General features: G+C 44.2%; 1 protein-coding gene across 1 annotated transcript; it reads left to right on the top strand.

Annotated features, from left to right (window-relative positions):
• Positions 1 to 14,965: 14,965 nt before the first annotated feature.
• On the top strand, positions 14,966 to 21,586 carry pou2af2 (POU class 2 homeobox associating factor 2). The gene is made up of 4 exons (XM_068585829.1): positions 14,966 to 15,118; positions 20,151 to 20,190; positions 20,295 to 20,599; positions 21,161 to 21,586. The coding sequence occupies exons 1-4, from the start codon at positions 14,966 to 14,968 to the stop codon at positions 21,584 to 21,586; spliced, it is 924 nt and encodes a 307-aa protein (XP_068441930.1).
• The last annotated feature ends 4,478 nt before the right edge of the window (positions 21,587 to 26,064 follow it).

The raw sequence follows: 26,064 nt of genomic DNA, 5'->3' as shown, positions 1-26,064 counted from the left end.
TACAGAAATAACAAGATATGAACTGTAAATACACTCCTCTGGTTGTATAGAAGTCTATGCTTCATGTTTTGAGGCTGCATTCTCTCTCCTGACCACTAGGGGGCGACTCCTCTGGTTGTATAGAAGTCTATGCTTCATGTTTTGAGGCTGCATTCTCTCTCCTGACCACTAGGGGGCGACTCCTCTGGTTGTATAGAAGTCTATGCTTCATGTTTTGAGGCTGCATTCTCTCTCCTGACCACCAGGGGGCGACTCCTCTGGTTGTGTAGAAGTCTATGCTTCATGTGTTAAAGCTGCATTCTCTCTCCTGACCACCAGGGGGCGACTGCTGTGGTTGTATAGAAGAAAAAAATCATAATAATATTACCAACCAGTCAATCCTGTTTGTTGACTTGATGCCCTGCGGTTCTCTACGTACCACATTTCTTTTGGACACGATGAATATATGACGTCTCATGTTGGATCGCGTGTTCTTTTCCATTTCGGACGATAGAAATATTGTCGAGTGTAATGTCAAACTTTTGCCAAGAAGCTTGAAGACAGACATTAATGTCCTCAGAAATGCCAAGCCCGGTGGCTCTTAAAGGGCCGGGTGGCTCTTAAAGGCCTCCGGTGGCTCTTAAAGGGCTGGGTCGCTCTTAAAAGGCCTCCGGTGGCTCTTAAAGGGCCGGGTGGCTCTTAAAGGGCCGGTGGCAGCGTGTTTCAGCCTCAGGTTGTCCGCCGTGCTTCGCCCGCTGCTGCATCTTTGTCTTCGCCCTGCAGCTGTTTGGCAATTGCGACGCCGTAAATGTCAGATATCTCAGCAAGCGCGCGGCGATGTCCTCGCACCTCAAGAGGACGACGTGCTTTACGAGTCCGTCGGCCAGCGCTCCTCGGGGCTTACGAAACCTGATTTACTGAGGGCGCTTTGACTCGCAGGGACTCTCTCTGGTCGGTGTAAAGTTCTGCTGTCAAACAGTTACAGCGGGACTGGATCTGAAAACAACTACGCTTTTGTCTCAGTGGTATCAGCGCGATAGGAAAAGTGTGCGAGTGTTTGGGTGACTTGTCGGGGCTCTCCTCGCTCTAACCCGGCGGGGATTTCACGACGGTGCATTCCTCCAGGCCGCGGCCTTATATGGTGATTCAGCGCCGGGTGACGGGCCCGTTGTCTGTGGTCTTTTGGCGCTCCGCATCGAGAGCATCAACATTGAGAGCGCCGCCTGCTCTGCAGCATTACGTCACCGCCTGTCAGCTGCTGGTCCTCCAGAGGCCTGCACGCCGTCAGCCGGAGCGCCGGGTGACTGAAGGCGACGGCGCTCTGACCGCTCTGGGTGTTCGGTTCTTGCAGAACGAGTCACTCTCGTGGTTCTGCAGGCACGAGTCGACCTTTGGCGAAGGCAGAAGTCTCTCTGGATAAACTTCAGACTGTCTCGTCTCATTAAAGTCGGTCTATAAAAGGACCTCAGCACACTTTTCTTTTAGTTGCACATTCAGCCGGCATGGAGCAACACGAGCGACCGCTTTGGGTCATTTTGTTGACCTGACGCTCCTCTTCGCTTGGTTGGGCTCTCTGGTTTCTGGCTCTTTAGCTCAAGTGGGACCGTTGATCAGAAACCCCAATAGTCCCAAAATATTGCCCATTAGATGGAAAATTGTTTTATCCGACAAGCCATCGCTTGTGTGCTCACTTCCTCCGCCTCTCACGAGATGAAGTCAAGTTTGAGTCCGTCCCATCGAATTAAAGTCCATTTATTTAAGTTTCATATTTTAAACCCAACTATGATGTTTCTCTTGAAACTAAGTGCTTCTGTTGCCTAAACAACTCGTTACTTTCGTTCGCCGCAACCTAAGTGTTTCTACTTATTTCAAGAAGTTTTTCCTGAACCTCACTCTGTGTTTTTGTAGCAGAATATCACAAAGATCCAGCCTCACGAAGACGGAAAAGAAAGAAAACGTTACATTTTGTGACTATTTCATGAACTGAGAAACTGTGTTGCAACAAGTGTCACCAAATACTATTTTGCAACATTATTGATACATCGAATAACGTTCCCAATAAATACACACACCAATAAATGCGGGTTAAAATACATGTTGCGTAAGTGGATTCGCTGGATGAAGAGGAGCATCTGAACATGGAGGGGCCGGCTGATCTGGGTTTGACATTCATAGGAAATTAAAAGAAGTGATGTAACACTTTGGAGAGAATGAATCACATGTTTTCGCTACAACAGATAGCCGGCATGTGTCTCCACTTGTGAGCGTGCGCTCGTCTCTTTAGTCACGTCCTCGCTATGCAAAACAAAAAGCGGGCAATGGAAGCTTTTTTTTCTCTCCCGTCTGGCAACTTGCTGCTAAAAAAGAAGGTTTTGGAGACGCCGGACATTCAGGATAACTCATCCGGGGACTGCAGGGCGGCCTCGGGGATGTTGGCTCGTTGGCCGGCGGCTTTGCCTCCAGATACTAAATTAAATCAAGGACTTAAAAAATAAAAGTCAAAATATGAAAGGAAATGAGAAACCTGGATCCTGTTCCGACCCGCGAGCAGCAGCAAGTTTCCACCGGTGAGAGAAAAGGTGGCAAATAACACAAAGTTACGCAAGAGGAGGAGAGGAGGAGAGGAGGAAAGGAGGAAAGGAGGAAAGGAGGAAAGGAAAGGCCGCAGGCGACAGAGAAGAAAAGTTCATTGTTTCACTTTATGAGGAGACGTCACATTCCTGCCGCTTCTCCATGAGGATCCTGCTGCTCGTGAGCCTGCTGCTGCAGCTTTAAACAACGTATGAATATTAAAGTCAACGTATGAATATTAAAGTCAATGCATGAATATTAAAGTCAATGCATGAATATTAAAGTCAACGTATGAATATTAAAGTCAATGCATGAATATTAAAGTCAATGCATGAATATTAAAGTCAACGTATGAATATTAAAGTCAATGCATGAATATTAAAGTCAATGCGTGAATATTAAAGTCAATGCATGAATATTAAAGTCAATGCGTGAATATTAAAGTCAATGCATGAATATTAAAGTCAATGCGTGAATATTAAAGTCAACGTATGGATATTAAAGTCAATGCGTGAATATTAAAGTAAACGTATGAGTATTAAAGTCAACACATGAATATTAAAGTCAACGTATGAATATTAAAGTCAATGCGTGAATATTAAAGTTAATGCGTGAATATTAAAGTCAATGCATGAATATTAAAGTAAACGTATGAATATTAAAGTCAACGTATGAATATTAAAGTAAATGCGTGAATATTAAAGTCAATGCGTGAATATTAAAGTCACTGCCTGAATACTAAATATTAAAGCTCTATTGACCACCAAAAGGGGGCGGGGCCTCTCTGGCTGTAGGTCCACCAGGTTGCTTGAGTCGCTCGTCTTGTTCCGTCCTCGGCTGTGCAGAAGATTTCCTGCTTGTTATTCCTTTAATAATCCGTCCGGACCGAAGAGCTTTTTATTGTTCTGCTGCTGTAAATGACAAGCTTCCAAAGAGAGACAGTAAAAATACATAATAGCCTATTTTCACTAGAGTGGAACCTGTTAGCATTTTTCTCTGGTCAGCAGACGTTTCCAGGACTCGGGGGATGAAATTAATGACTCACAACTGAACTATTCAAAGAAGAGAATTTCCAAGAATGTGTTATTCTTTCAACAACACTGGGACGAGGCGGCTGGCTGCTGCGCTCGCTGCTTCATGGGATCCAGTGTTTTCTGCTGTTGCTAAGGACACTATCTCTGACTGACATCCAACATGGCCGCGTCTTCCCAGATCCTCCAGGTTCTGCCTGCTGCGTTGGACCGGGCCGGGTTCTTGTGGGTGACATGTTGGTGACATATTGGTGACATATTGGTGATATATTGGTGACATATTGGTGACATATTGGTGATATATTGGTGATATATTGGTGACATGTTGGTGACATATTGGTGACATATTGGTGATATATTGGTGACATATTGGTGATATATTGGTGACATATTGGTGACATATTGGTGACATATTGGTGACATATTGGTGACATATTGGTGAAATATTGGTGACATATTGGTGACATATTGGTGACATATTGGTGATATATTGGTGACATATTGGTGACATATTGGTGATATATTGGTGATATGTTGGTGACATGTTGGTGACATATTGGTGACATATTGGTGACATATTGGTGATATATTGGTGACATATTGGTGACATATTGGTGACATATTGGTGACATATTGGTGATATATTGGTGACATATTGGTGACATATTGGTGACATATTGGTGACATATTGGTGACATATTGGTGATATATTGGTGACATATTGGTGACATATTGGTGACATATTGGTGACATATTGGTGATATATTGGTGATATATTGGTGACATGTTGGTGACATATTGGTGACATATTGGTGATATATTGGTGACATATTGGTGACATATTGGTGATATATTGGTGACATGTTGGTGACACTGCACATGAGTTGAAGGCATTTTGAAAGCACGCTTTCACTTTTTCCATCATTTGCAGGCGGCCGTTGTTGAACTTCCTCTCAGACGAACAGGCCCAGTGTTTGGAGCACATGAGGGTTTTCTGTAAGCGACCATCGGGTTTCTTTTGTATTTTTCCACTCAGTCATCGCAAAGTCTTTCCATTGTATTTCTGGGAAATCACGGAAAAAGCCGACCTGACAGCAGTGACAGTAAAAAGCCGATGACACCTGTGACATTTTCCAGTCGTGCCGGTGTGAAGCCAGCACATGTGGCCAAATGCAGACGCCAGAACCTGCTCATGAGGTTTCTTAAGGAACATGGAGGGCTATCTTTCATCATGGTAATCCCACTGTGAATGGAAACGGTGCAACAAATCTCAACGGTAAATGATTTTGTTCACGTTTGGACCTTTACAATTTATCTTCAACCTCCAAACCAGCAGGGGGCAGCGTTTCACCTCCTCACAGCCTCCTACATGATAAAATGTAGCTGTACCTTTACCTGAACCCTTACCTCAATATTCTAAAGTTATTAAATCACCGTCCACGCTGACATTTAAGCAAGCGTGTACCTTTTTAAACAATAAACTTTACAGAGTTTCCTCACATGTTAATTTTAGGTCAGTCTGAACGATAAACTTGTATATTCGCGTTGCATAAATGGCACCACTGTGTCATCATTCTGCAGCCCGGAGTGAAGACACAAGACCTTTGACGATCTAATTGACATATCAAAGAGCCGGCCTGCAGACAGCTCAGACGGTGGGGGGGTTTGGGGGGGAGGGGGGGGTCTGGATCACCGTCTGGATCCCTCCTCATCTCAGGAATGCGTTACAGGTCACTCTCCGAGTGCTCTGACGTCAGGACTGGCCTTGGGTTGAACACCAGCCAGTTCATAATAACAGTGACGAGCAGATCGGCTGCGAGATACAGCTGATCTACTTAAGAGCTCACCGGAGGAATGTTCTGAAGGCTTCACAGAAGAGTAAAGTGTGTTTCCCCGAGCCGTCGCATCGTTCATGTGTTTGCCGACGGGAGGCTTCATGTGTCGGTTGTCGAGAGACTTTAGTTGCCGTGATTGTAAGCTGAGGCTCAGAGTTTGGAGCGTCAGCGTTGCATTGGTTCAGCCATGTCCTCCTTTATTTCAGGAGTTAAGTGTCATCACTTTTTTTTTTAATCCATTCTCTCTCTACAAGAAATGCGTCATGTCCACTTCTATTTTTCCGTCTATTCGTCTTTCCCAGAATCCCGTTGGGCCCCAGAGAGCAATCTGGGCCGAAGGAACCGTTTTCATTGAGAACCTTTTTTTTTCTGCTGAAAGGACGAGGCGATGATATTCTATACTTGAGTTATTGCCATCGAATCCCATGAAAAATGACCAAAATCCAAAATGAATTGATCCTGCTAACAAGCTGATGCATCTCATTCCTCCGCAGCGTAGTTTTAAAAACACATCTGTGACCTTTTCCACTTTGCATTAAGTTGCCTCTCGTATCCAGATTGCACCTGATTGCATTCACACCTGGAGGCAACACGTCTCCGATGTCCAGCGTGACATCAACGGGGCACAAAAAAATGAACATAAGAATTGGCGATGTGACTTGCCAAGTTTAGGAAGCAGGCACTTGGTCTCAACTTAACTACGTCTTCTGAGCGTCTTGAATATCCAGTTTTGACGAGATTTTGTTGCTATTAGCTTTACTTGCTAACTGGCTAATGACTGCTTTTTAGCTGCTTTTGGATCGTGAGCGATTTGCTGGAAGCAAACTGGTTCTGCAGAGTGAAGTCGATGCTGAAGTGTCTAAAAACTGCATTCTCTCTCCTGACCACCAGGCGTCTGATCCCCTGGTTGTATAGAAGTCCATGCTAACCTTCACCAGAACCTTTTTCTTAACCTAACCTATACCTGAACCTTCATCTTAACCTAACCCTTACCTTTACTTTAAACTAACCCTTACTTTTACAAGAACCCTTAACTTAACCTTTACCTAAACCTGAATCGAACCCTTTACCTGTATCTAACCCTTACCTTTACCTAAACCTTTATCTTCATCTAACCCACACCTTAATTAACCCTTTACCTAAACCTAAACCTGAACCTAACCCTTACCTTTACCCAACCCTTACCTTTACCTTAATCTAACCTTACCTTTACCTGAACCCTTACATTAACCTAACCTTATCTTTACCAAACCCATTACCTTAACTTAACCTTTACCTGAACCTGACCATTAACTTGATCTTAATCTAACCCTTACCTTTACCTGAACCCTTACCTTTACCTTTACCTAATCTTCACCTAAAGGGTAGTGATGGGAAAACATTTTGTCCCCAAAAGGAAAGCAAGTCCCCACAATGTGACTGTGTGAACAGATTTACGTCCCCACAAAACAGATAATCCCACGCCCTCCACACACACACACACACACACACACACACACACACACACACACACACACACACACACACACACACACACACCTCCACTGCTGTTATGCAAGTAAACAGCTTCCCAGCAGCCCTGCACCGCAGAAACACCTGTCGGGGAGCCGTTGCAGGTCCACACAGGTGAGCAAACCAAGCGCCCGTCTGGGCCCCGAGGAGCGACGACACTGAACACACAGTTGAGATTTAAGCAAACTGCGGCTCTTGTTTTGGTTCAATCCTCGGTGTCAGCTCATGCGGAGTGACGGGCCCGCCTCGTCTGGGCTTTCTAGCACGACAAAATGAATTGAAGTTGTCAGGTCTGCTTCTGTCAGCCCCCCAAAAAAAGAATTAAAAAAGAGTTATGGAATACAGTCATTATGTTCCTGATGTTTTCATTCATGAGGTCAGTCTGGAAAGCAAACACACGGCGCGGCGAAGTGTTGAAAGATGCTCGCAAGAGGCCTGATGGAGAGAAACACTGAAGCAGTGCTGAGGCTCAACCGGCCTGCAGACTCCCTCCTTACATAAGGACACATCTGGAAAACAACTCCTCCGACAGCAGACCTCGGAGTGTGGCCTCACACACACTTACCTTTGGTGGTTGTCCCCGCTAGCTGCCCGCGGTAGCCTGCTAACGCTGCTGCTAGCTGGCTTCTGTAGCCAGCTAGCGCTCCTGCCAGCGCCGCGCTAGCTCCCCGAAAACTACCGAACGTAGCGGGACCAGCTCCTGCTCGACGCAAGGTTTGGTCTTGCTACATTTGGTGGTTGTCAGGGAGCTAGCAGCAGAGCTAGCTGGCTACAACTGGGAGCTAGCGGAGACAACCGCCGAAGGTAGTAGCGGCTTATAACCCGACTTTAGCGGTAGACGTTATGTCAAGCATGATTTACTGAATAAATTACTGAACTTACTTTACTGAATGAATTTATATAGACTTCTATACAACCAGAGAAGTCGCCCCCTGGTGGTCAGGAGAGATAATGCAGCCTCAACAGATGAAGCATAGACTTCTATACAACCATAGGAGTGGCCCCCTAGTGGTCAGGAGAGAGAATGCAGCCTCGACAGATGAAGCATAGACTTCTATACAACCAGAGGAGTCGCCCCCTGGTGGTCAGGAGAGAGAATGCAGCTTTAACATGAAGCATAGACTTCTATACAACCAGAGGAGTCACTGATCCTGGTCTTCCTACTAAAGGTTGTGACGATCAGGCAGATCTTGAATAAACATTCATATTTCCTCACTCAGCAAAACACATTTTAGAACCTCTGAAGAATTTAAAGTATTTCTCTCTGTCATTTCCAAAGAAAGAGCGAGTGGTCGACGCTCAGAGACAAAAACTGAGTCCGGCTTCAGGAGAGCGATCCCTAGATGTGCATCTTCTCCAGAAGACAGCTTCCTCCCTCACACACAGTCCTCCGTCCTCTGGAAATTCCACTCGTTGTTCCAAGAGCATGTCCTGTGATAAGGAACGTGTTATTCCTGATGCTGACAGACGGAATAACAGGTTTTAAGAGGGTGAACAACCCCAACATGAGTTATGAAAACAACAAGTGACAGAGATGTGTAACTTGGCTTGACCTGACACATCACAGTTATTAGTGGGAGCTTCCAAAATAGGAAAACTACATCTTCGAGTAAAGAAAAGAGTTCTGACCTTCTGAAGAGCGACAAGAAGGACGGCTGCTCCTCCACAGGATGGGAAGTATTGGCCATTGTTTTACTGACATTTCTTTTAAGAATCATGTGTATAACAGGAATAAATACATGACAGGAAGACATATATAAGACTATATATATATATATATATATATATATATATATATATATATATATATATATATATATATATATATATATATATATATATATATACACACACAACAATGAGAGATGTGAGATCAGACCGTGATGAGAACATGACTCAGCAGCAGAAGCTGTTCCAACAATGATGACAGAGGAAGATCCTCCTCCTCCTCCTATTCCTCCTTCTCCTCCTTTTCTTCCTCCTCCTCCTCCTCCTCCTCCTCCTCCTCCTCCTCCTCCTGTCTTGTGGTAACAGCTGTGTTGGGTGGGGTCACAGTGCCCTCTAGTGGAGCGGCTGCAGCGTGTCGTGTTGTAATGACGGAGGTCTCCACTGGAGGGCAGCGTCGGCTGTTTTTACTGTGATTTAAATTTAACCGTGTTGCTTTTTGTTGGCTCAGTTTAAAGTGTAAAGGTGCTTCATTATGATTATTATTATTATTATTATTATTATTATTATTAAAGTGCCAGTAACAAAGGAACTTTTCATGGTTTATATCAAATATTTCTTGAATCAAAGATTTATTGTTGCTTTTAAGACCAAAAACTATATATATATATATATATATATATATATATATATATATATATATATATATATATATATATATATATATATATATATATATATATAATCGTTCATTTATTAAATATTGAGAATATTTTATGCTCAATATTAATGTTAGTAATGATAATATTAATTATGTTTTAATCTTTTTTAGATACTGGTGGTAATATTACTTATATATTTTACTACTTTGTTGTTATTTACTTTTTCTTTATTTTGTTGAATGTATTTCTATATTTAGTGTTATTACTTATTTAACATTTGATAACATCAGGATGGATAAAGTCTTGTTTATCTTCATGTTTTATCTCCTGTGTTCTTCATGTCTCCACCAGGAGGCGCTCTGCTCACCGTCATCACATCATTTATGTCCATTAAACAAAACAGGGATTTTCATAAGGTTCATAACAATACAGATATGGAATAAAACAATAAAAACACAAATACAATAAAAACAACAAACAAAGCACAATAATAGATAATAATATAGTTAAGAGCTATGGTGCGCATATACTTTAAAATACTCCTTAATCCTTCACAATAAAAGCCCGAGCCACAAACACAGAATGTAAGTCCATATAAAAGCTTCTCTGTGACTTTAATCACCTTTTATGTTCAACTGATGTCTTTTCTTAGGAAATAGAGAGCTGTTACACACACACACACACACACACACACACACACACACACACACACACACACACACACACGCACACACACACGCACACACACACACACACACTTTAAACTAACCCTTACTTTTACAAGAACCCTTAACTTAACCTTTTATGTTCAACTGATGGCTTTTCTTAGGAAATAGAGAGCTGTTACACACGCACACACACACACACACACACACACACGCACACACACACACACACACACACACACACACACACACACACACACACACACGCGCACACACACACACACTTTAAACTAACCCTTACTTTTACAAGAACCCTTAACTTAACCTTTTATGTTCAACTGATGGCTTTTCTTAGGAAATAGAGAGCTGTTACACACGCACACACACACACACACACACACACACGCACACACACACACACACACACACACACACACACACACACACACACGCGCACACACACACACACTTTAAACTAACCCTTACTTTTACAAGAACCCTTAACTTAACCTTTTATGTTCAACTGATGGCTTTTCTTAGGAAATAGAGAGCTGTTACACACGCACACACACACACACACACACACACACACACACACACACGCACACACACACACACACACACACGCACACACACACACACACACACACACCTGCGTGCCTCTTCTCTCTGGTCTGGTTGTCAGTTGCAGCTTCATGTTGAAGTTGAGAACGTTTATATTATATATTGAATAAATGTTTTATTTAGTGTATTTATTTTTATTTCACAGATGTATTTGAGTTCTTTTGTTTGCTCTCTTGGCCGTGTTACTTTGTTTTGTTTAAATCAACAATCCTGAAGAGTTCAGTCCCGACGACAAGTTGTCATTTCCATATAAAGAAGCAGTTTCACACACGTGAGTGTGTAGTTAAATGTGTGTGTTACAGGTTGTGTTCCTTTAGGTGTTCATGTCCCAGACGTCCGTTGCAGACGAGCTGAGCATTCCTCTTATCGGAGTCATTACCTGATAATAAAAAACTCCACACGGCCGTCGGCAAACATAACAAACACAATTTACAAGGAAGTTGGCTCCCAAAAATCCCTTCAAACAGCAGTGTGTGTGTGTGTGGGGGGGGGGGGGGGGCGGGGGGGGGGGGGGCTTTCATGCTCCCATCGTGAACATCACTCATTCATTCACCACTTTTATGTTGAGTTAATGTCAGTTTTTATATTTTATTATATTATATTTTCCTCCGGTTGTATAGAAGTCTATGCTTCATGTGTTAAAGCTGCATTCTCTCTCCTGACCACCAGGGGGCGACTCCACTGGTTGTATAGAAGTCTATGCTTCATGTGTTAAAGCTGCATTCTCTCTCCTGACCACCAGAGGGCGACTCCTCTGGTTGTATAGAAGTCTATGCTTCATGTGTTAAAGCTGCATTCTCTCTCCTGACCACCAGGGGGCGACTCCTCTGGTTGTATAGAAGTCTATGCTTCATGTGTGAAAGCTGCATTCTCTCTCCTGACCACCAGAGGGCGACTCCTCTGGTTGTATAGAAGTCTATGCTTCATGTGTGAAAGCTGCATGTTCTCCGTATTCATAATAATGCGTTGTAACAAACACTCAGAATATACGTATGAATAAAAGATTAAAGTTAAATATAAAATGTAAAATTACAGACTGAATAGGGTGAAAAAATGACCTCACTGATTTCACCATGAAACTTCACATTAAGATGAAGATTTATTGTGATACAAGTTTTATGAATTGTTATGTTTGAATATGCAAATGAGGACTTTATGAGAGATCTACAGATGTAAAAGATAGATAGATAATTACTTTATTGATCCCCAAAAGGAAATTCAAGGTCCAAGTAGCTCGACACATCACACAAATAATATATACATACACACTATTACAAAAGATTTACAAAAGAAAAATTAAAGAAACAAGAAAAAATTGGATGGAGGGAGGGGCGTGTTGTGCAGGCTAACATAGCCAGTAGCTAGTAGGGGCGTGTTGTGCAGAGGGCTAACATAGCCAGTAGCTAGTAGGGGCGTGTTGTGCAGGCTAACATAGCCAGTAGCTAGTAGGGGCGTGTTGTGCAGAGGGCTAACATAGCCAGTAGCTAGTAGGGGCGTGTTGTGCAGGCTAACATAGCCAGTAGCTAGTAGGGGTGTGTTGTGCAGAGGGCTAACATAGCCAGTAGCTAGTAGGGGCGTTGTGCAGGGGGCTAACATAGCCAGTAGCTAGTCGGGGCATCGTGCAGGCTAACATAGCCAGTAGCTAGTAGGGGCGTGTTGTGCAGGCTAACATAGCCAGTAGCTAGTAGGGGCGTGTTGTGCAGGCTAACATAGCCAGTAGCTAGTAGGGGCGTGTTGTGCAGGCTAACATAGCCAGTAGCTAGTAAGGGTGCAGGTTCTCCTGAACAGTGGGTCTCTCTTTGGCCCTCGCCTCCCCAGCCTGCAGTTAGACGTCCCCGTTTTTTTCTTTCTTTTTTTAAACAAACTTTTTTTCCCCGGAAGACTTGAACCTCTCGAGGCTCCGGCCAGGAAACGATTACAGGAAAAGACACAAACTGTGGCTTCCGTTGATCCTTTGACCACCACTTTGTTTTTACTCGACGTCCCAGCACATCAAGCTCAGAGTGAAGTTGCAGAACATTCTGCTCTGGTGTTCCAGCACCGACCCGTTTTAGGTTTAATTGCATAAAAGAACCACATGAATGTTTTTATGGCATCAAGGCTGTTTGACTTTGTCTAAACTTTCACTGAATGATAAAACAAGTGAGGACTTTTGTGTAGTTAGTTCTAAACTTAAGGTTTGCTTTATTGGACGTTGTAACTCTATATGTTGTGTTGTGACTTGTCCTGCTTTTCATTTTGTGTTTGTATTAAAGTTTTATTGCTGGAAAAATACTTTTTAGCCTTTTTCTTGAAGTGAATGTACATGAGTCCAAACTGACCCGTAACACCATGATGTTACTACAGTTATAATATTAACATGAATAAATAAAACTAACGTATGGAAGAGATGTGATCTCATAGCCCTCAGTTACAGTCAGGTAACACAACCACCTTTAATGATTTATAGGATTCTCTTGAGGTTCATTTGAACATGTTTTAATAGAAATGGAGGCGTATCCTGACAAAGAAAAGGGCCAAAAACATAAAAACATCCAACAATATGTTCATGGACAATGAATCCTAACGAGGGAACCGAGAGACGAGCAACACACGATGACAGATGATACTTTAACACAAGAGATGTGAACAGAAAGCTGCAGGAAAGTTACTCTCTTGTGTGTCACGAGCTGCTTGTGGGAAACTTTTATTTACCCTGAAACAAACTGAAACAAAACCCAGAATCCCCGCCGCCACAAGCCTGCAGCCCGGCCTCACAAAGAGGAAACAAAGCGTCCTCTCCGGGTCGGGACGCCGCGTCCCGCTGCAGCCTCAACCCCCTCATCTGGACTCACAATGCAAATCGTCTAAAAAACGTCCCGACCGAAACATTTGCATTTAAACAAATAGATAAAGGTCATTTGGGAAGCGGGGAGAGGAAGCAGAGAGGTGGCATGCTGTACGTCCTGCCCTCCAGAGCCTCGACGCTCAGCTGCTGTCGGCACACAGCCGGGACAACAGAGGCCTGTGTGTGTGTGTGTGGTGGTGTGTGTGGTGTGTGTGTGTGTCAGACTGCTCTGCAGCATCATGGACACAGGTAAGACACACTCATGCTGTCATGTACTGGAACTCTGCTGCTGAAGCTGACTCATAGTTTATTTAGTTTTATAAATGTCTTTTTTTGTATTTTCTTGAAGCTGTGCTTTTATTTTGAAGGGTGCATGGGGAGAAAGTGACCTGGATCTATGCGTGTGTGTGTGTGTGTGTGTGTGTGAGTGTGTGTGTTTAGTTTGTTTTTTCTCATATTAATCATAAATAATAAGTCAAATGTGTAGCAATGCTGTAAAGATTGTGTCAACAACAACAACAACAACAACAACAAAGTCAGACGTCAGTAAACTCATCAGGATGTTTAAACGCTTTTAATGTCAAACAGATTCAAATGTTAAAAATAACGATGGAAGAATGTTTAGTTCATGCAACGTGCAGAATATACTGGATATTATATATATATATATATATATATATATATATATATATATATATATATATATATATATATATATATATACATATATATATATATATATTATATGTCTTTATTTCTCTAATTGTTCTATTGTATATTGTGTATACATATTTATACATACAGTGTATATATATATATATATTTATATATATATATATATATATATATATATATGTATATATGTATAGATATAATTTTCAACTGTTGTCAAAAGTCTTATCTAGAATATATTTTAAAAGTATTTTACATAAAGTGTTTGTGCATGTATCTCCCCATTTGCATCTATATTGAGTTTATAGGAGTATATATATAGTTTATAAACTATATATATATACTCCTATAAACTCAATATAGATACTACAATAAAATATAAGTATATAAATATATAGTAGTATATATTGAGTTTATAGTAGTGTATATATATATATTTATATTTATATGTAAACTATATATATATATATATAGTTTATGTTTCAAGCTGCAGAGGAACGATCCGTTGAGTTCTGCAGAGAGCCGACGGAACGACACACCAGACACGTCATGAGACGAAGCGACCGCTCAGCCACTCGACCCCTAGAACCCTAGAACCCTAGAACCCTAGAACCCTAGAACACTAGAACACTAGAACTCTTGACCGCTCGACCGCTCAACCCCTCGGACCCTAAACCGCTCGAACCCTCGTTCCCTAGGTCCCTCGACCACTAAACCGTTGAACCCCTCGTCTCCTCGGCCTCTCGAGCGCTAGGTCCCTCGTCCCCTCGTCCCCTCGACCCCTCGTCTCCTCCTCTGTGGCGTCTCGGCCTCCATTTGCATGCAGCAAACCCAGAGACATTTCCATGACATTTACACACAGCGATCCCCGTCATGAACACAACTGTGAAACATTCAAATCCACACATTTGTGGGGTGCGGGATGAAAATGTGTGTGAAGTTTGTGTCACTGAGTGAAGCGTTGTCGTCTCTAGAATACTCCAAGCGAGTGTACCAGGGCGTCCGGGTGAAGCACACCGTGAAGGACCTGCTGGCGGAGAAGAGATCCCGGCAGACCAGCGGCCCCCGATACAGCGTAAGATCGCCTCCCCCGCCTCCCCCATCTCACCCGCCTCCCCCATCTACCCATCCACCCCGCCTCACCCATCTCTCTCTGTCCCACCCTTCCCACCCACCCCCCCTGTCTCATCCATCTCCTTCCGTCTCCCCCATCCTACCCTTCCTACCCTTCCTACCCTTCCTACCCTTCCCCCCGTCCCACCCATCTCCCCCCTTTTCACCCATCTCCCTCCTTTTCATCCATCCCCCCCGTCTCCCCCGTCTCCCCCCTCAACCTCATTTGTCTCCAAACAGCCACAGTTGACATTCTGCTGGTGTCTTCATTAAGTGCTCTCCTTTCACAGAACTTCTCCTCCCCTTGTTTACATTTTGGCGAGCATTGTGGACTTGACCACCTGTACCTCCCCCCTCCCTCCCCTCCTCCTCCCTCCCTCCCCTCCCGCCCCGCCCTCCTCTGTCTCGCTGCTCCCCTGAGGCAAAGCCAGTCTGTAAATAGCTGAGCATGATGTGTGTGCAGAGAGGGACACAAAGAGCAGAGACACAAAAGAGACACAATGCCAGGTGGTCTCCCCCCCCCCCCCCCTCCAGGGGGGAGTCTGAGGTGGACAGGTAGCACGGAGGGGCAGAAAGAGGGGCAGTGAAGGAGGCTGCCTATGCAAAGTTTAGTCCACGCACACCTGCCAGCTCCACATTGTCCTCCGCCGCGTACCGGCCACAGACAAGCCTCCTATTGTTGCCTCACACACACACACACACACACACACACACACACACACACACACAGTGGGAAAAATCAGGCTTTAGACGCCTGCATGGACAAGCGGGACTGGCTTTTTGTCCACAAACCGCCAGTCAAAAGGACTGTTTGTCTTCCTGCTCAGCATCAGCACGTCCACGAGAGACGAGATGCCGTCACGCAACTCAGGAGATGTTCCTGTATGAAATGTTTCTGTATGAAATGTTTCTGTATGAAATGTTTCTGCACAAGATATTTCTGTATGAAATGTTTCTGTATGAAATGTTTCTGTATGAAATGTTTCTGCACAAGATGTTTCTTTATGAAATGTTTCTGTATGAAATGTTTCTGCACAAGATGTTTCTGCATGAAATGTTTCAGTATGAGATGTTTCTGCATGAAATGTTTCAGTATGAGATGTTTCTGCATGAAATGTTTCAGTATGAGATGTTTCTGTATGAAATGTTTCTGTATGAAATGTTTCAGTATGAGATGTTTCTGCATGAAATGTTTCAGTATGAAATGTTTCAGTATGAGATGTTTCTGCATGAAATGTTTCAGTATGAGATGTTTCTGTATGAAATGTTTCTGTATGAAATGTTTCAGTACGAAATGTTTCTGCTGGAGACGGTTTGATGTTTTTTTTTAAATACACGTTGTGTGCTGAGAGAAAACACACATTAGTTGGCAGTTGTGTTTGGAAACAAACAAAAGGAAGTGTCTTTTCATAGCTCCTAATTACAGCTCAGGCCCATTTTATTCTGAACACTCGGAAGCGTCTGGTAATGTTCTTCTTTCTCATAAAAAGACCAACAGTTTCAAGTCTTCTACAAAACAGCACGATTTTCATCAAGTAAATCAAATTAGAGTCAAACAGACAATAAAGCAGGCGATGCTTTAGGGGCGGGGCTACAAGGTGATTGACAGGTGGACAACTAGAGACGTATAAAGCTTCTCAATGGACCTACAGGGTGGTGTGTAGCATGAACCTACAGGATGTTGTGTAGCATGGACCTACAGGATGTTGTGTAGCATGGACCTACAGGATGTTGTGTAGCATGGACCTGCAGGATGTTGTGTAGCATGGACCTGCAGGATGTTGTGTAGCATGTAATGTTGGCAGTCAGGGAGAGTCAACTGTCGAGTGTCACACGAGGTTTCTGGCAATTGGGGTCAACACAGAGTTGTTGAAGGTCATATTGAGGTCATAGTGAGGTCATATTGAGGTCATAGTAAGGTCATAGTGAGGTCGTAGTGAGGTCATAGTAAGGTCATAGTGAGGTCGTAGTGAGGTCGTAGTGAGGTCGTAGTGAGGTCATAGTGAGGTCATAGTGAGGTCGTAGTGAGGTCGTAGTGAGGTCATAGTGAGGTCATAGTGAGGTCGTAGTGAGGTCGTAGTGAGGTCGTAGTGAGGTCATAGTGAGGTCGTAGTGAGGTCATAGTGAGGTCGTAGTGAGGTCATAGTGAGGTCGTGGGTGGGAGAGCCTGGGTTCAGTCTTGTCAGGGTTCATGTTCAGGTGGTGTGAGGACGTCCACTGAGAGTTGTCCGTCAGACTGCAGAGTTTTCTGCTGCTACCTGTGTTCCTGATCGGGGAGACGAGAGGATCAGCTGGGTGTCATCAGCATAGAGAGAGAAGAGGAGAGGACCCAGGACGGAGCCTTGAGGGACCCCAGGAGTGAGAGAACAAGGGTTGAGGTACGATGAGAGGAGGGAGAGAGCAGAGTCTGAGATAAGAAGGTCCTGGAGGGAGGAGACGAGGATCTGGTGGTTCATTCTGTCAAAGGCAACAGAAAGGTCATGGAGGTCAGAGGAGAAGGTATTACATCATCTTTATTCAACATAACTAAGTATTTTATTATCTTTATTAACATAACTAAGTATTTTATTATCTTTATTAACATAACTAAGTATTTTATTATCTTTATTAACATAACTAAGTATTTTATTATCTTTATTAACATAACTAAGTATTTTATTATCTTTATTAACATAACTAAGTATTTTATTATCTTTATTAACATAACTAAGTATTTCATCATCTTTATTAAACATAACTAAGTATTTCATCATCTTTCTTAACATAACTAAGTATTTCATCATGTGTATTTAAAATAACTAAGAGGTTTCTGGTGAGGATGGCACTTTATTTTGAAAAGCTGGTTCACGTGTGAGGAGTTACTGGACTTCAGTTGGAAAACGAGGAGTGACTTCTGGTAAAATATGATCCATTGTTTGAGGCCGCGTTAATATGAAGTTGTTATGGTTAATTATATAGACGGAGGTTCTTCTCCCCTCCGGCTGATCCTCCTCCTTGTTTATAAACGGCGGCCATGTTGCTCAGACACAGTAACTGAAGCGCTGCTTTTATCTCGGGGAATAAAAGGTTTAAACGCTGCGACCGCAGAACCTGCCGGGACACGAGAGAACACAAAGATCTGACCTCGGTTCTCTGTTCTCTGTTCTGTTCTCCCTCCAGAACGGGAACGAGCCGCGGCTGTGAGTGTTTTATTTTGAAGAGACTTTTTGTGTCTGTGGGACAAACTTTACACAAAAAACTCACAACAAATGAACTTTAAATGAGAGACACGGAAGTTATACAAAGAGAAGTTATAAAAAACTAAAAACAGGGGTAACATAATAATAATAATAATAATATAGGTAAAGTTCGTTATTTTGACACAAAGTCCTGAAAGTAGAATAATACATAGTAGTAATTAAAGTAAAAAAAAATAGGAGTTGTTTTAACATAAAATAATGCTTTTTTTTAAAAATAACACAACATCCTAAAAGTAAATTAATTAATAGTAGAATTAAAACATAAAATAGAGGTTATTCTAACGCAAAATAATACAACAATTTATTTTATAAAAATAAATTAAATAGGGAGATTTCATTTCATAACATGAAGTCCTGACAGTAGAGTAATTAAAACAGGAAATATATTTCATTTTCATATAAAGATAAATAAATAATACAACAAAAAGTGTAAAAGGTGTATTTTTAAAATAACATGACATAAAGTAAATCATAATAAATAATAAATGAACAATAAATAAACAAAACATTGTTTTAACATAAAGTTCTACAAACTCAAACACCAGAAAAAAACCCACAACTGTTTACAAAATCAGAGGAATATTTTCACCCCTCAAAAAAAGTGAATGCGTGCGAATGGTTTTGCATAAGAAGGAAGAGCTTCTCTGTGACACACACACACACACACACACACACACACACACACACACACACACACACACACACACACTCTGCCTGACTGTCTGCGCTGCTTTCCATCGGCAGCCTTCAGAGATGCACCGATGCGTTCAGGGCCACATGAGGAAGTCTTGGCTCCGGCAAATCACATTCAAATTCAAACCCTCAGAATTTGTTTGCCTGCCGGCCGACGCCGGCTTAATATCAACTCTTTCATGTTGGCAGCATGCAAAGCAGAGCGCCGTCTGTCTCTGCAGCACGCGGCCTCCAGAACCAACAGACGGACGCTCAGGATGAAGCGTCGCTCATTATGTCACATCCCCATCAAGCAGGAGGAGAAAACAAACTCACATTGAGCTGCAAAACGTAGACAAGCTGAAGCAGGAGCTTCAGCTTGAGCTGTCAATCACTACTGGCTCGTCCTGGTTTGGTCCACGCAGCCGTAATTACACTTTGAATACTTTATTAACTCAATGCCAGAGTTGAAAAGTTAAAGAGTTAAAGGAACAGTGTTGTTTCTATTTCCAACGTTTTCATTTGTTGATGATTTCCTGAAATGTTTATTAACGAGACTCTGAGCTCTGAGCTCGAGATGAGTCGCGCAATGCATGCTGGGTAGATTTGTATCCGACTTGGGACTCGCTCTGACGTCGTGACCAGGTGGTCAACGATACTCTCACGACAGCGAGTCCACTGACTGTCTGGCCCAGTGCATGATGGGAAACGCCTGGCTGACTATCAGTCTCAGGTTGAATCTACAAACATATCTTGTGTGGTTGATGATGCAAAATTGTATATCAAAACTAGAGGTAATGTATGTAACAAAGTATGCAGATACACACACATTTCTACATAAATATATTTTGATAAACGTCAAAAGAACGGAACTCACATGACTTCCTCTTACAAATGAGTCTGCTGTCTGAATCAGCGTTCGGCTCCACTTAGCCCCGCCCTCTTGAAGCTGCTTAGCTCCGCCCTCTTGAAGCTGCTTAGCCCCGCCCTCTTGGCTCCACTTAGCCCCACTTAGCTTCTGACGTCGACGTTGAACAAACAGTTTTTATATTTGTATGAAATATTCTCTTGTTTCTGTCACAGGGAGGATCTCCCACTCCGCCTTCCTTTGTCCAGATGTCCGGTGAGACTCAGCCATCAAATCCAATAATCTCTTTATTGAATTAAATAAATACTTAGCTCCCTGATACAAATACAGTGGTTGTGTCCTCATGTTGCTTCCTTCAGGCTCTCACATGCTGCCCAGCTACTACGGCATGAGGCGTCCCTTCATCTCGGACTCGGACTTCTGCCCGTCCACCAAGCAGTTCTCCCCCGACATCTACTCGCCCTCGCTGGTCGGTAAACCTCTGGGCTGCGAGCCGTCCACCATGGCGAGCTACTCCTCCTTCATCGACAGCTACTACCCCGAGACCTTCGGCGATTACCGCAGCGCCGCCGCCTTCTCCAGCTCCGGAGGATCCTTCCTGCCGCCGTCGGCCCTCTCGTCCCTGCTGCCTCCCTACGGAGGAGAGCCCTCGCACTTATTCCTGGTAGGATGTGTTCAAGCTGCATTCTCTCTCCTGACCACCAGGGGGCGACTCCTCTGTTTGTATAGAAGTCTATATAAGTGACTCTACTTCTCTCTTGATGTATTCCCTCAGTAAACATTGTAAACATGAGTTTATGTCTCAATCTCTAGTTTCTAGTCTTCTTCTATACAGCCTGATGTTCATTTAGTGAATCCGGAGAAGTTAATTTATTTGTCATGTGACTTCATTTATGGCACTTCTGTAGTTATTCAAAACCAAACTATGATATTTTCCTAAAACTAAGTCAGTTTGTTGCCTAAATGTAGCAAAGTTGTTTCCTGTGACACAGAAGTATATTTTTTAAAGAGTCACTTTTGTAAGATAGCATGAAACCTCAATTGCCTCTCACTCGGCACTCTGGGAAACAAGAAGTCAGTGTGTGGAGCACCAGCATCGAGATATGAAATATAAACGACATCACGCCGTTACAAAGGCCCTCCTGTTGCGGTGCGAGCTGTATCTGATGAGGCGCTTCCTCGTCCAGGCCATGAATGACTGATTGTCTCTCTCCTCCGGCCTCAGAGGGACTCGTGGGAGCAGTCGGTGCCGGAGCCGGTGTCCCAGGTGGAGACTCTGTGTCCGGACAGCCTGGCCTCCGTGCCGCCCTCCATGCCCAGCCCAGAGCCCCCGGGGAGCCCGTCCCACTACCGCTCCCCGAGCCGGGGCTCCTCCATGGGCCCCGGCAGCCAGCCCTACACCCTGCACCCTCTGGAGGAAGCCCACTACCACGCCTTGACCACCAGCGGCTCCTACCCGGGCCCCTCCGCCTCCTTCCCCTGCCCGTCCTACATGGGCACCCCCATCAGCGATCTGGTGACCAAGATGGTGACGGAGGAGGCGCCCGACGACCACGCGGGCCTTCCGCCCGGCGGCGAGGTTCATGCCTCCTGGGCCAAGGAGGACGGGGTGAGCTCCTGGTCGCCCTACGAGCTCCGGAGGGCCTACTGACCAGAGGGCCTGCTGATCAAAGGGCATTCTGATTTGAGGGGCTACTGACTCGAGGGCCTACTGAACGGAGGGCCTTCTGATTGGAGGGCCTTCTGACTCGAGGATCTTCTGATTGGAGGGCCTTCTGATTGGAGGGCCTTCTGACCGGCGGGCCTTCTGATTGGAGGGCCTTCTGATTGGAGGGCCTTCTGACCGGCGGGCCTTCTGATTGGAGGGCCTTCTGATTGGAGGATCTTCTGATTGGAGGGCCTTCTGACCAGAGGGCCTTCTGATTGGAGGATCTTCTGATTGGAGGGCCTTCTGATTGGAGGGCCTTCTGATTGGAGGATCTTCTGATTGGAGGGCCTTCTGATTGGAGGGCCTTCTGATTGGAGGGCCTTCTGACCTTAGGGCCTTCTGATTGGAGGGCCTTCTGATTGGAGGATCTTCTGATTGGAGGGCCTTCTGATTGGAGGGCCTTCTGATTGGAGGGCCTTCTGACCTTAGGGCCTTCTGATTGGAGGGCCTTCTGATTGGAGGGGCTTCTGACCGGAGGGCCTTCTGATTGGAGGGCCTTCTGACCGGAGGGCCTTCAGACCAGAGGGCTTTCTTACCGGAGGGTCTGCTAACCGCAGGGCCTAATGACCGGAGGACAGACAAATAAACACTTGGACTTGGACCCAGAACTTTCCATCGGGACACTTTACACATTTACAAAACGTTTTTGCTTGATTTTACGAGAGATTCCTACTTCTTTTTTTATTTTTGGTTTGTATAAAAAAAAGAGGCTTAAAAGTTTTTTTTTTAAAAAAAGGTTTTCATTGATGTATTTAAGTGAAATAGTGTCGTCCCTTTTTTGATGTATAATAAGAGGACTTTTGGTTAAACTGTTGAGTCGCTCAACTAATTTGAAAAAATATATAAATTATGATTTAGTGAATTATGTACAGTAGTTAAACCCACATATTTGTGTTTACAATAAAGTTAGAAGATTTTCCAAATGACTTCTTGTTGGTCTGTAGAGGAACAGAAAGAAGAAAGAAGACGTCAAACAAACTCTTTAATGCTTCGTCTGCTCAGGATGTACAAACACGTTACGTCTTTTATCTTCCACAATGAAACATTTCATGCAGATTAATAAACTTGAGCTGGTTGAAATGATTCAACATTAAAGAAGCAGGAAGACGTTCAGGAAGAAGTTCTGACTTCTGACCACCAGGTGGAGCCAAAACATCACTGCTGATGCACAACGAGATGCAACGAGAGAGAGGAGAGAGGGAGGAGACAGGAGACAAGAGGAGAGAAGGAGAAGAGAGGGAGGAGAGAGGAAGGAGGGAGGAGAGAGGAGACAAGAGGAGAGAAGGAGAAGAGAGGGAGGAGAGAGGAAGGAGGGAGGAAATGGAGAAAAGAGGGAGGAGATGAGAGAGGAGAGAAAAGGAGAGAGGGAGGAGAGAGGAAGGAGGGAGGAGGGAGAAAAAGAGAGAGGAGAAAGGGGAGAAGAGAGGAGAGAGGGAGGAGGGAGGAGAGTAGAAAGGAGAGGAAAGAGAGAGGAAAGGAGAGAAGGTGAAGGGAGGAGAGGAGAAAGGAGAGGAAAGAGAGAGAGGAAAGGGTGAAGGGAGGAGAGGAGAAAGGAGAGGAAAGAGAGAGAGGAAAGGGTGAAGGGAGGAGAGCGGAGCGATTCGAGAGGAAAGAGGAAAGAAGAGGGGAGAGGAGGGAGGAGACAGGAGGGAGGAGGGAGAAGAAAGGAGAGAGTATAGAGGACATGAGGAGAGAGGAGGGGGGAAAGAGGACGAGGAGAGGGAGAGAGAGGAGAGAGGAGAGGGGATGAGGAGAGAGGATGAGGAGAGAAGAGAAAAGAGAGGACATGAAGAGAGAAGAGAAGAGAAGAGATGAGAGAGATGATGAGAAGAGAGGAAGAGGAGTGATGATGATGAAGTGTTGAAGAGGTGATTATGAAACAAAATCAACTAAGAAGAAGTAGAATTATCATTATAATGATTTATATTATAATTAAGATAACAATATGATCATTACGATAATGATAATAATAATAATAGTCATGTTGTTGTATGATAATGAAATAAGTCAATAATAATAATAATAATAATAATAATAATAATAATAATAATGACACTAACAAGTGTCATCATTATGGTTTTGACAATTATAGTTATCATTATAACTATTAGATCTCTAATAATAATAATAATAATATCTAACGTTTCTGAATGAATAATAAATAACATCCTGTCTTCATGAGAGACAGAAGAGTTATAAATATATAATATGAATATAAATATGAATATATCACGTGACTGCCATGAGTGTAATATTGATAATAATATTCCATGAGAGGAGCTGAGAGGCCTCAGACACTAAAGATGGCCGCTGCTCTTTGCCACGCCCCCTTCCCTTCCACTTCTCTGTCTTTCATCCTAAATAAAGCATAAACTTATGTTTCCTAAACCTCTTTTCACGCGCACGGGGTCCGCAGGGCCCGTGCGTGCGTGGCCGCAGCGTGCAGCGTGGGATGCGCGGCGCGCGGCCCCAGAAGCGCGCCCCCGTGGAGGCTAATGAGGGGGTGTGAGGCTCTCTAATGGCAAAAGGAGGATAAAATGAATAAACTTTTGTTTCCTGAAGGTCAAAGTGTGAAATATGAATATATTACAGTGCAGTGGGGTGCGTGTGGTGCGCGTGCGCGCCACTTTTTGAGCTAAAATCGATAAAACTCCTTTGCCTCTGAATATTCAAATTGAAAGTAACGCGCAATCAAATCATTGTCAAATCATGGACTTCTAGGGGTTTTAAATAGTGCGCATGCAGCCGCGCAATCTCAAACTAATATGTCCGCAGCTTTATTACTGTATTGGTGCACGCGCGGGCTCGGCCGGGGACACTTTGTTTGCACGTTTTTGGACACTTTTGCACAAATTTGGTTTTTCCTGGGGGCCGTTTGTGAAGCAGCAAGCAGCAGCAGAGACGGGAGCCCGCACGAGCCCCGCACGAGCCGCGGGAGGGAGCCACGAGCCGCATGGCGGGTGAGTCCGCGCGCCTCTCCGCTGCGTTCGGCCTGTTTGGGCAGAGAGGAGAAGAAAAGAAGAGAAGAAGAGAAGAAGAGAGGGAGAGAGAGGGAGAGAGTTTAGTGGCAACATTAAAACAGACGCGCGGTGCGCGCGCCCGGCGCGCTCCTCAGCGCGTTATCTTTGCGAGTCTTTATTTTAATCATAAATAGAATTAATGTCTGAAGAAGTTTTTAGAGTTAATTAATGCGCGCTTTAATAACACCTGTGTGCGCGTGCACGCGTGTGTGTGTATTTGTGTGCAGCATGAGTCTCCACGCGCTCATTGAAACACACACACACACACTTTTATGGATATAATGTTCACGCGTCGTGACTCCAGAAGTTCTGATTATGTTTTTTAATAAGTCTGTAATGAGCGCGCGCTGCTCGTGTCCGCGCGGGGTGACGTCCCGCGCGCTCACACACACGTACACACACACACACACACACATTGGGGAGTTTAGTTATGAATATTAATATTTATCACATGATGTTTCTGCTCCGAATCAAAGAGGAATGATTTTTTTTTTGTGTTGTTTTTTTTTCCTTACAAAAAAAATCGGCTCAGCTCGGGATGAGCGCGCGCGTCTTCACGCCTTCAGGCCTCAAGAGAGAGAACCTCTGAGGAACCTCACGGGTTCCCCACGGAACCAGAACCAGAACCTCTTAGAGACAGAACCCGTGTAGACCTCTTAGAGACAGGACGGGGAACCTGGGAGAACCAGAACCTCTTAGAGACGGAACAGGGAACGTGAGAGAACCAGAACCTCTTAGAGACGGAACAGGGAACGTGAGAGAACCAGAACCTCTTACAGGCAGCGACAGAATGAATTTTTAAGTTGGAGTTCTAATAATAAACATAAATATTCTGCAAAAAAAAATCTCCAGAAAGCCCGGATCGACCTGAACACGAGCGTTACCTTTAGAACCTTTAGAGGAACCGCGGGGACCCTGTGACGTCACGCGGTGACGTGGAGCCCGAACGCGTAAAATTGAGCAGAAACAGAACTCTTAATATTGACGTTTTTCGGCGGTGACGCGCGTCTGCTGCCTCACACGAGCTAAACTAACAGCAGAGCCGCGGGTTCGAGTCCCGGCTCGTTCGGCTCTTCGTGCGCGAGCGCTTCACGTTCCCTTCAGACCGGTCCGGTTCCATCCGGGTCTTTCTGCTCCGGGTCAGTAAGATAGGAACATACTCACGGTTCTGCGTCTCGAGCCGCCGTCCTTTGTTCCTGGTGAGGCCGCGCGCGCGTGGGGGAGAGTGTGTGTGTGTGTGTGTGTGTGTGTGTGAGAGAGTGTGTGTGAGGCGGGGAAGGAGGAAGCGCTGCCGTAAAGAGAAGCTGAGGGGTCGCGAGAAATAGTTTCTAAAAACATGTTTCATGAAAAGTTTTTAAAAAACTTTAATTTGTATCAGACAATAAAACTTAGACAACAAGA

Source organism: Clinocottus analis, unplaced genomic scaffold (assembly GCF_023055335.1).
Source record: "Clinocottus analis isolate CAN_PGR_092001 unplaced genomic scaffold, fCliAna1.0.p SCAF_2, whole genome shotgun sequence".
Taxonomy (NCBI): Eukaryota; Metazoa; Chordata; class Actinopteri; order Perciformes; family Cottidae; genus Clinocottus; species Clinocottus analis.
This window is presented reverse-complemented; position numbering and strand designations above follow the sequence as displayed.

Bases quoted from the DNA above. Each gene is read 5' to 3' on its own strand.
- pou2af2 (XM_068585829.1), top strand. From the start codon at position 14,966: ATGAAAATGTGTGTGAAGTTTGTGTCACTGAGTGAAGCGTTGTCGTCT. The intron at 15,119-20,150 runs GTAAGATCGCCT...TTTCTGTCACAG, and splicing joins CCAGCGGCCCCCGATACAGC to GGAGGATCTCCCACTCCGCC. The intron at 20,600-21,160 runs GTAGGATGTGTT...CTCCGGCCTCAG, and splicing joins AGCCCTCGCACTTATTCCTG to AGGGACTCGTGGGAGCAGTC.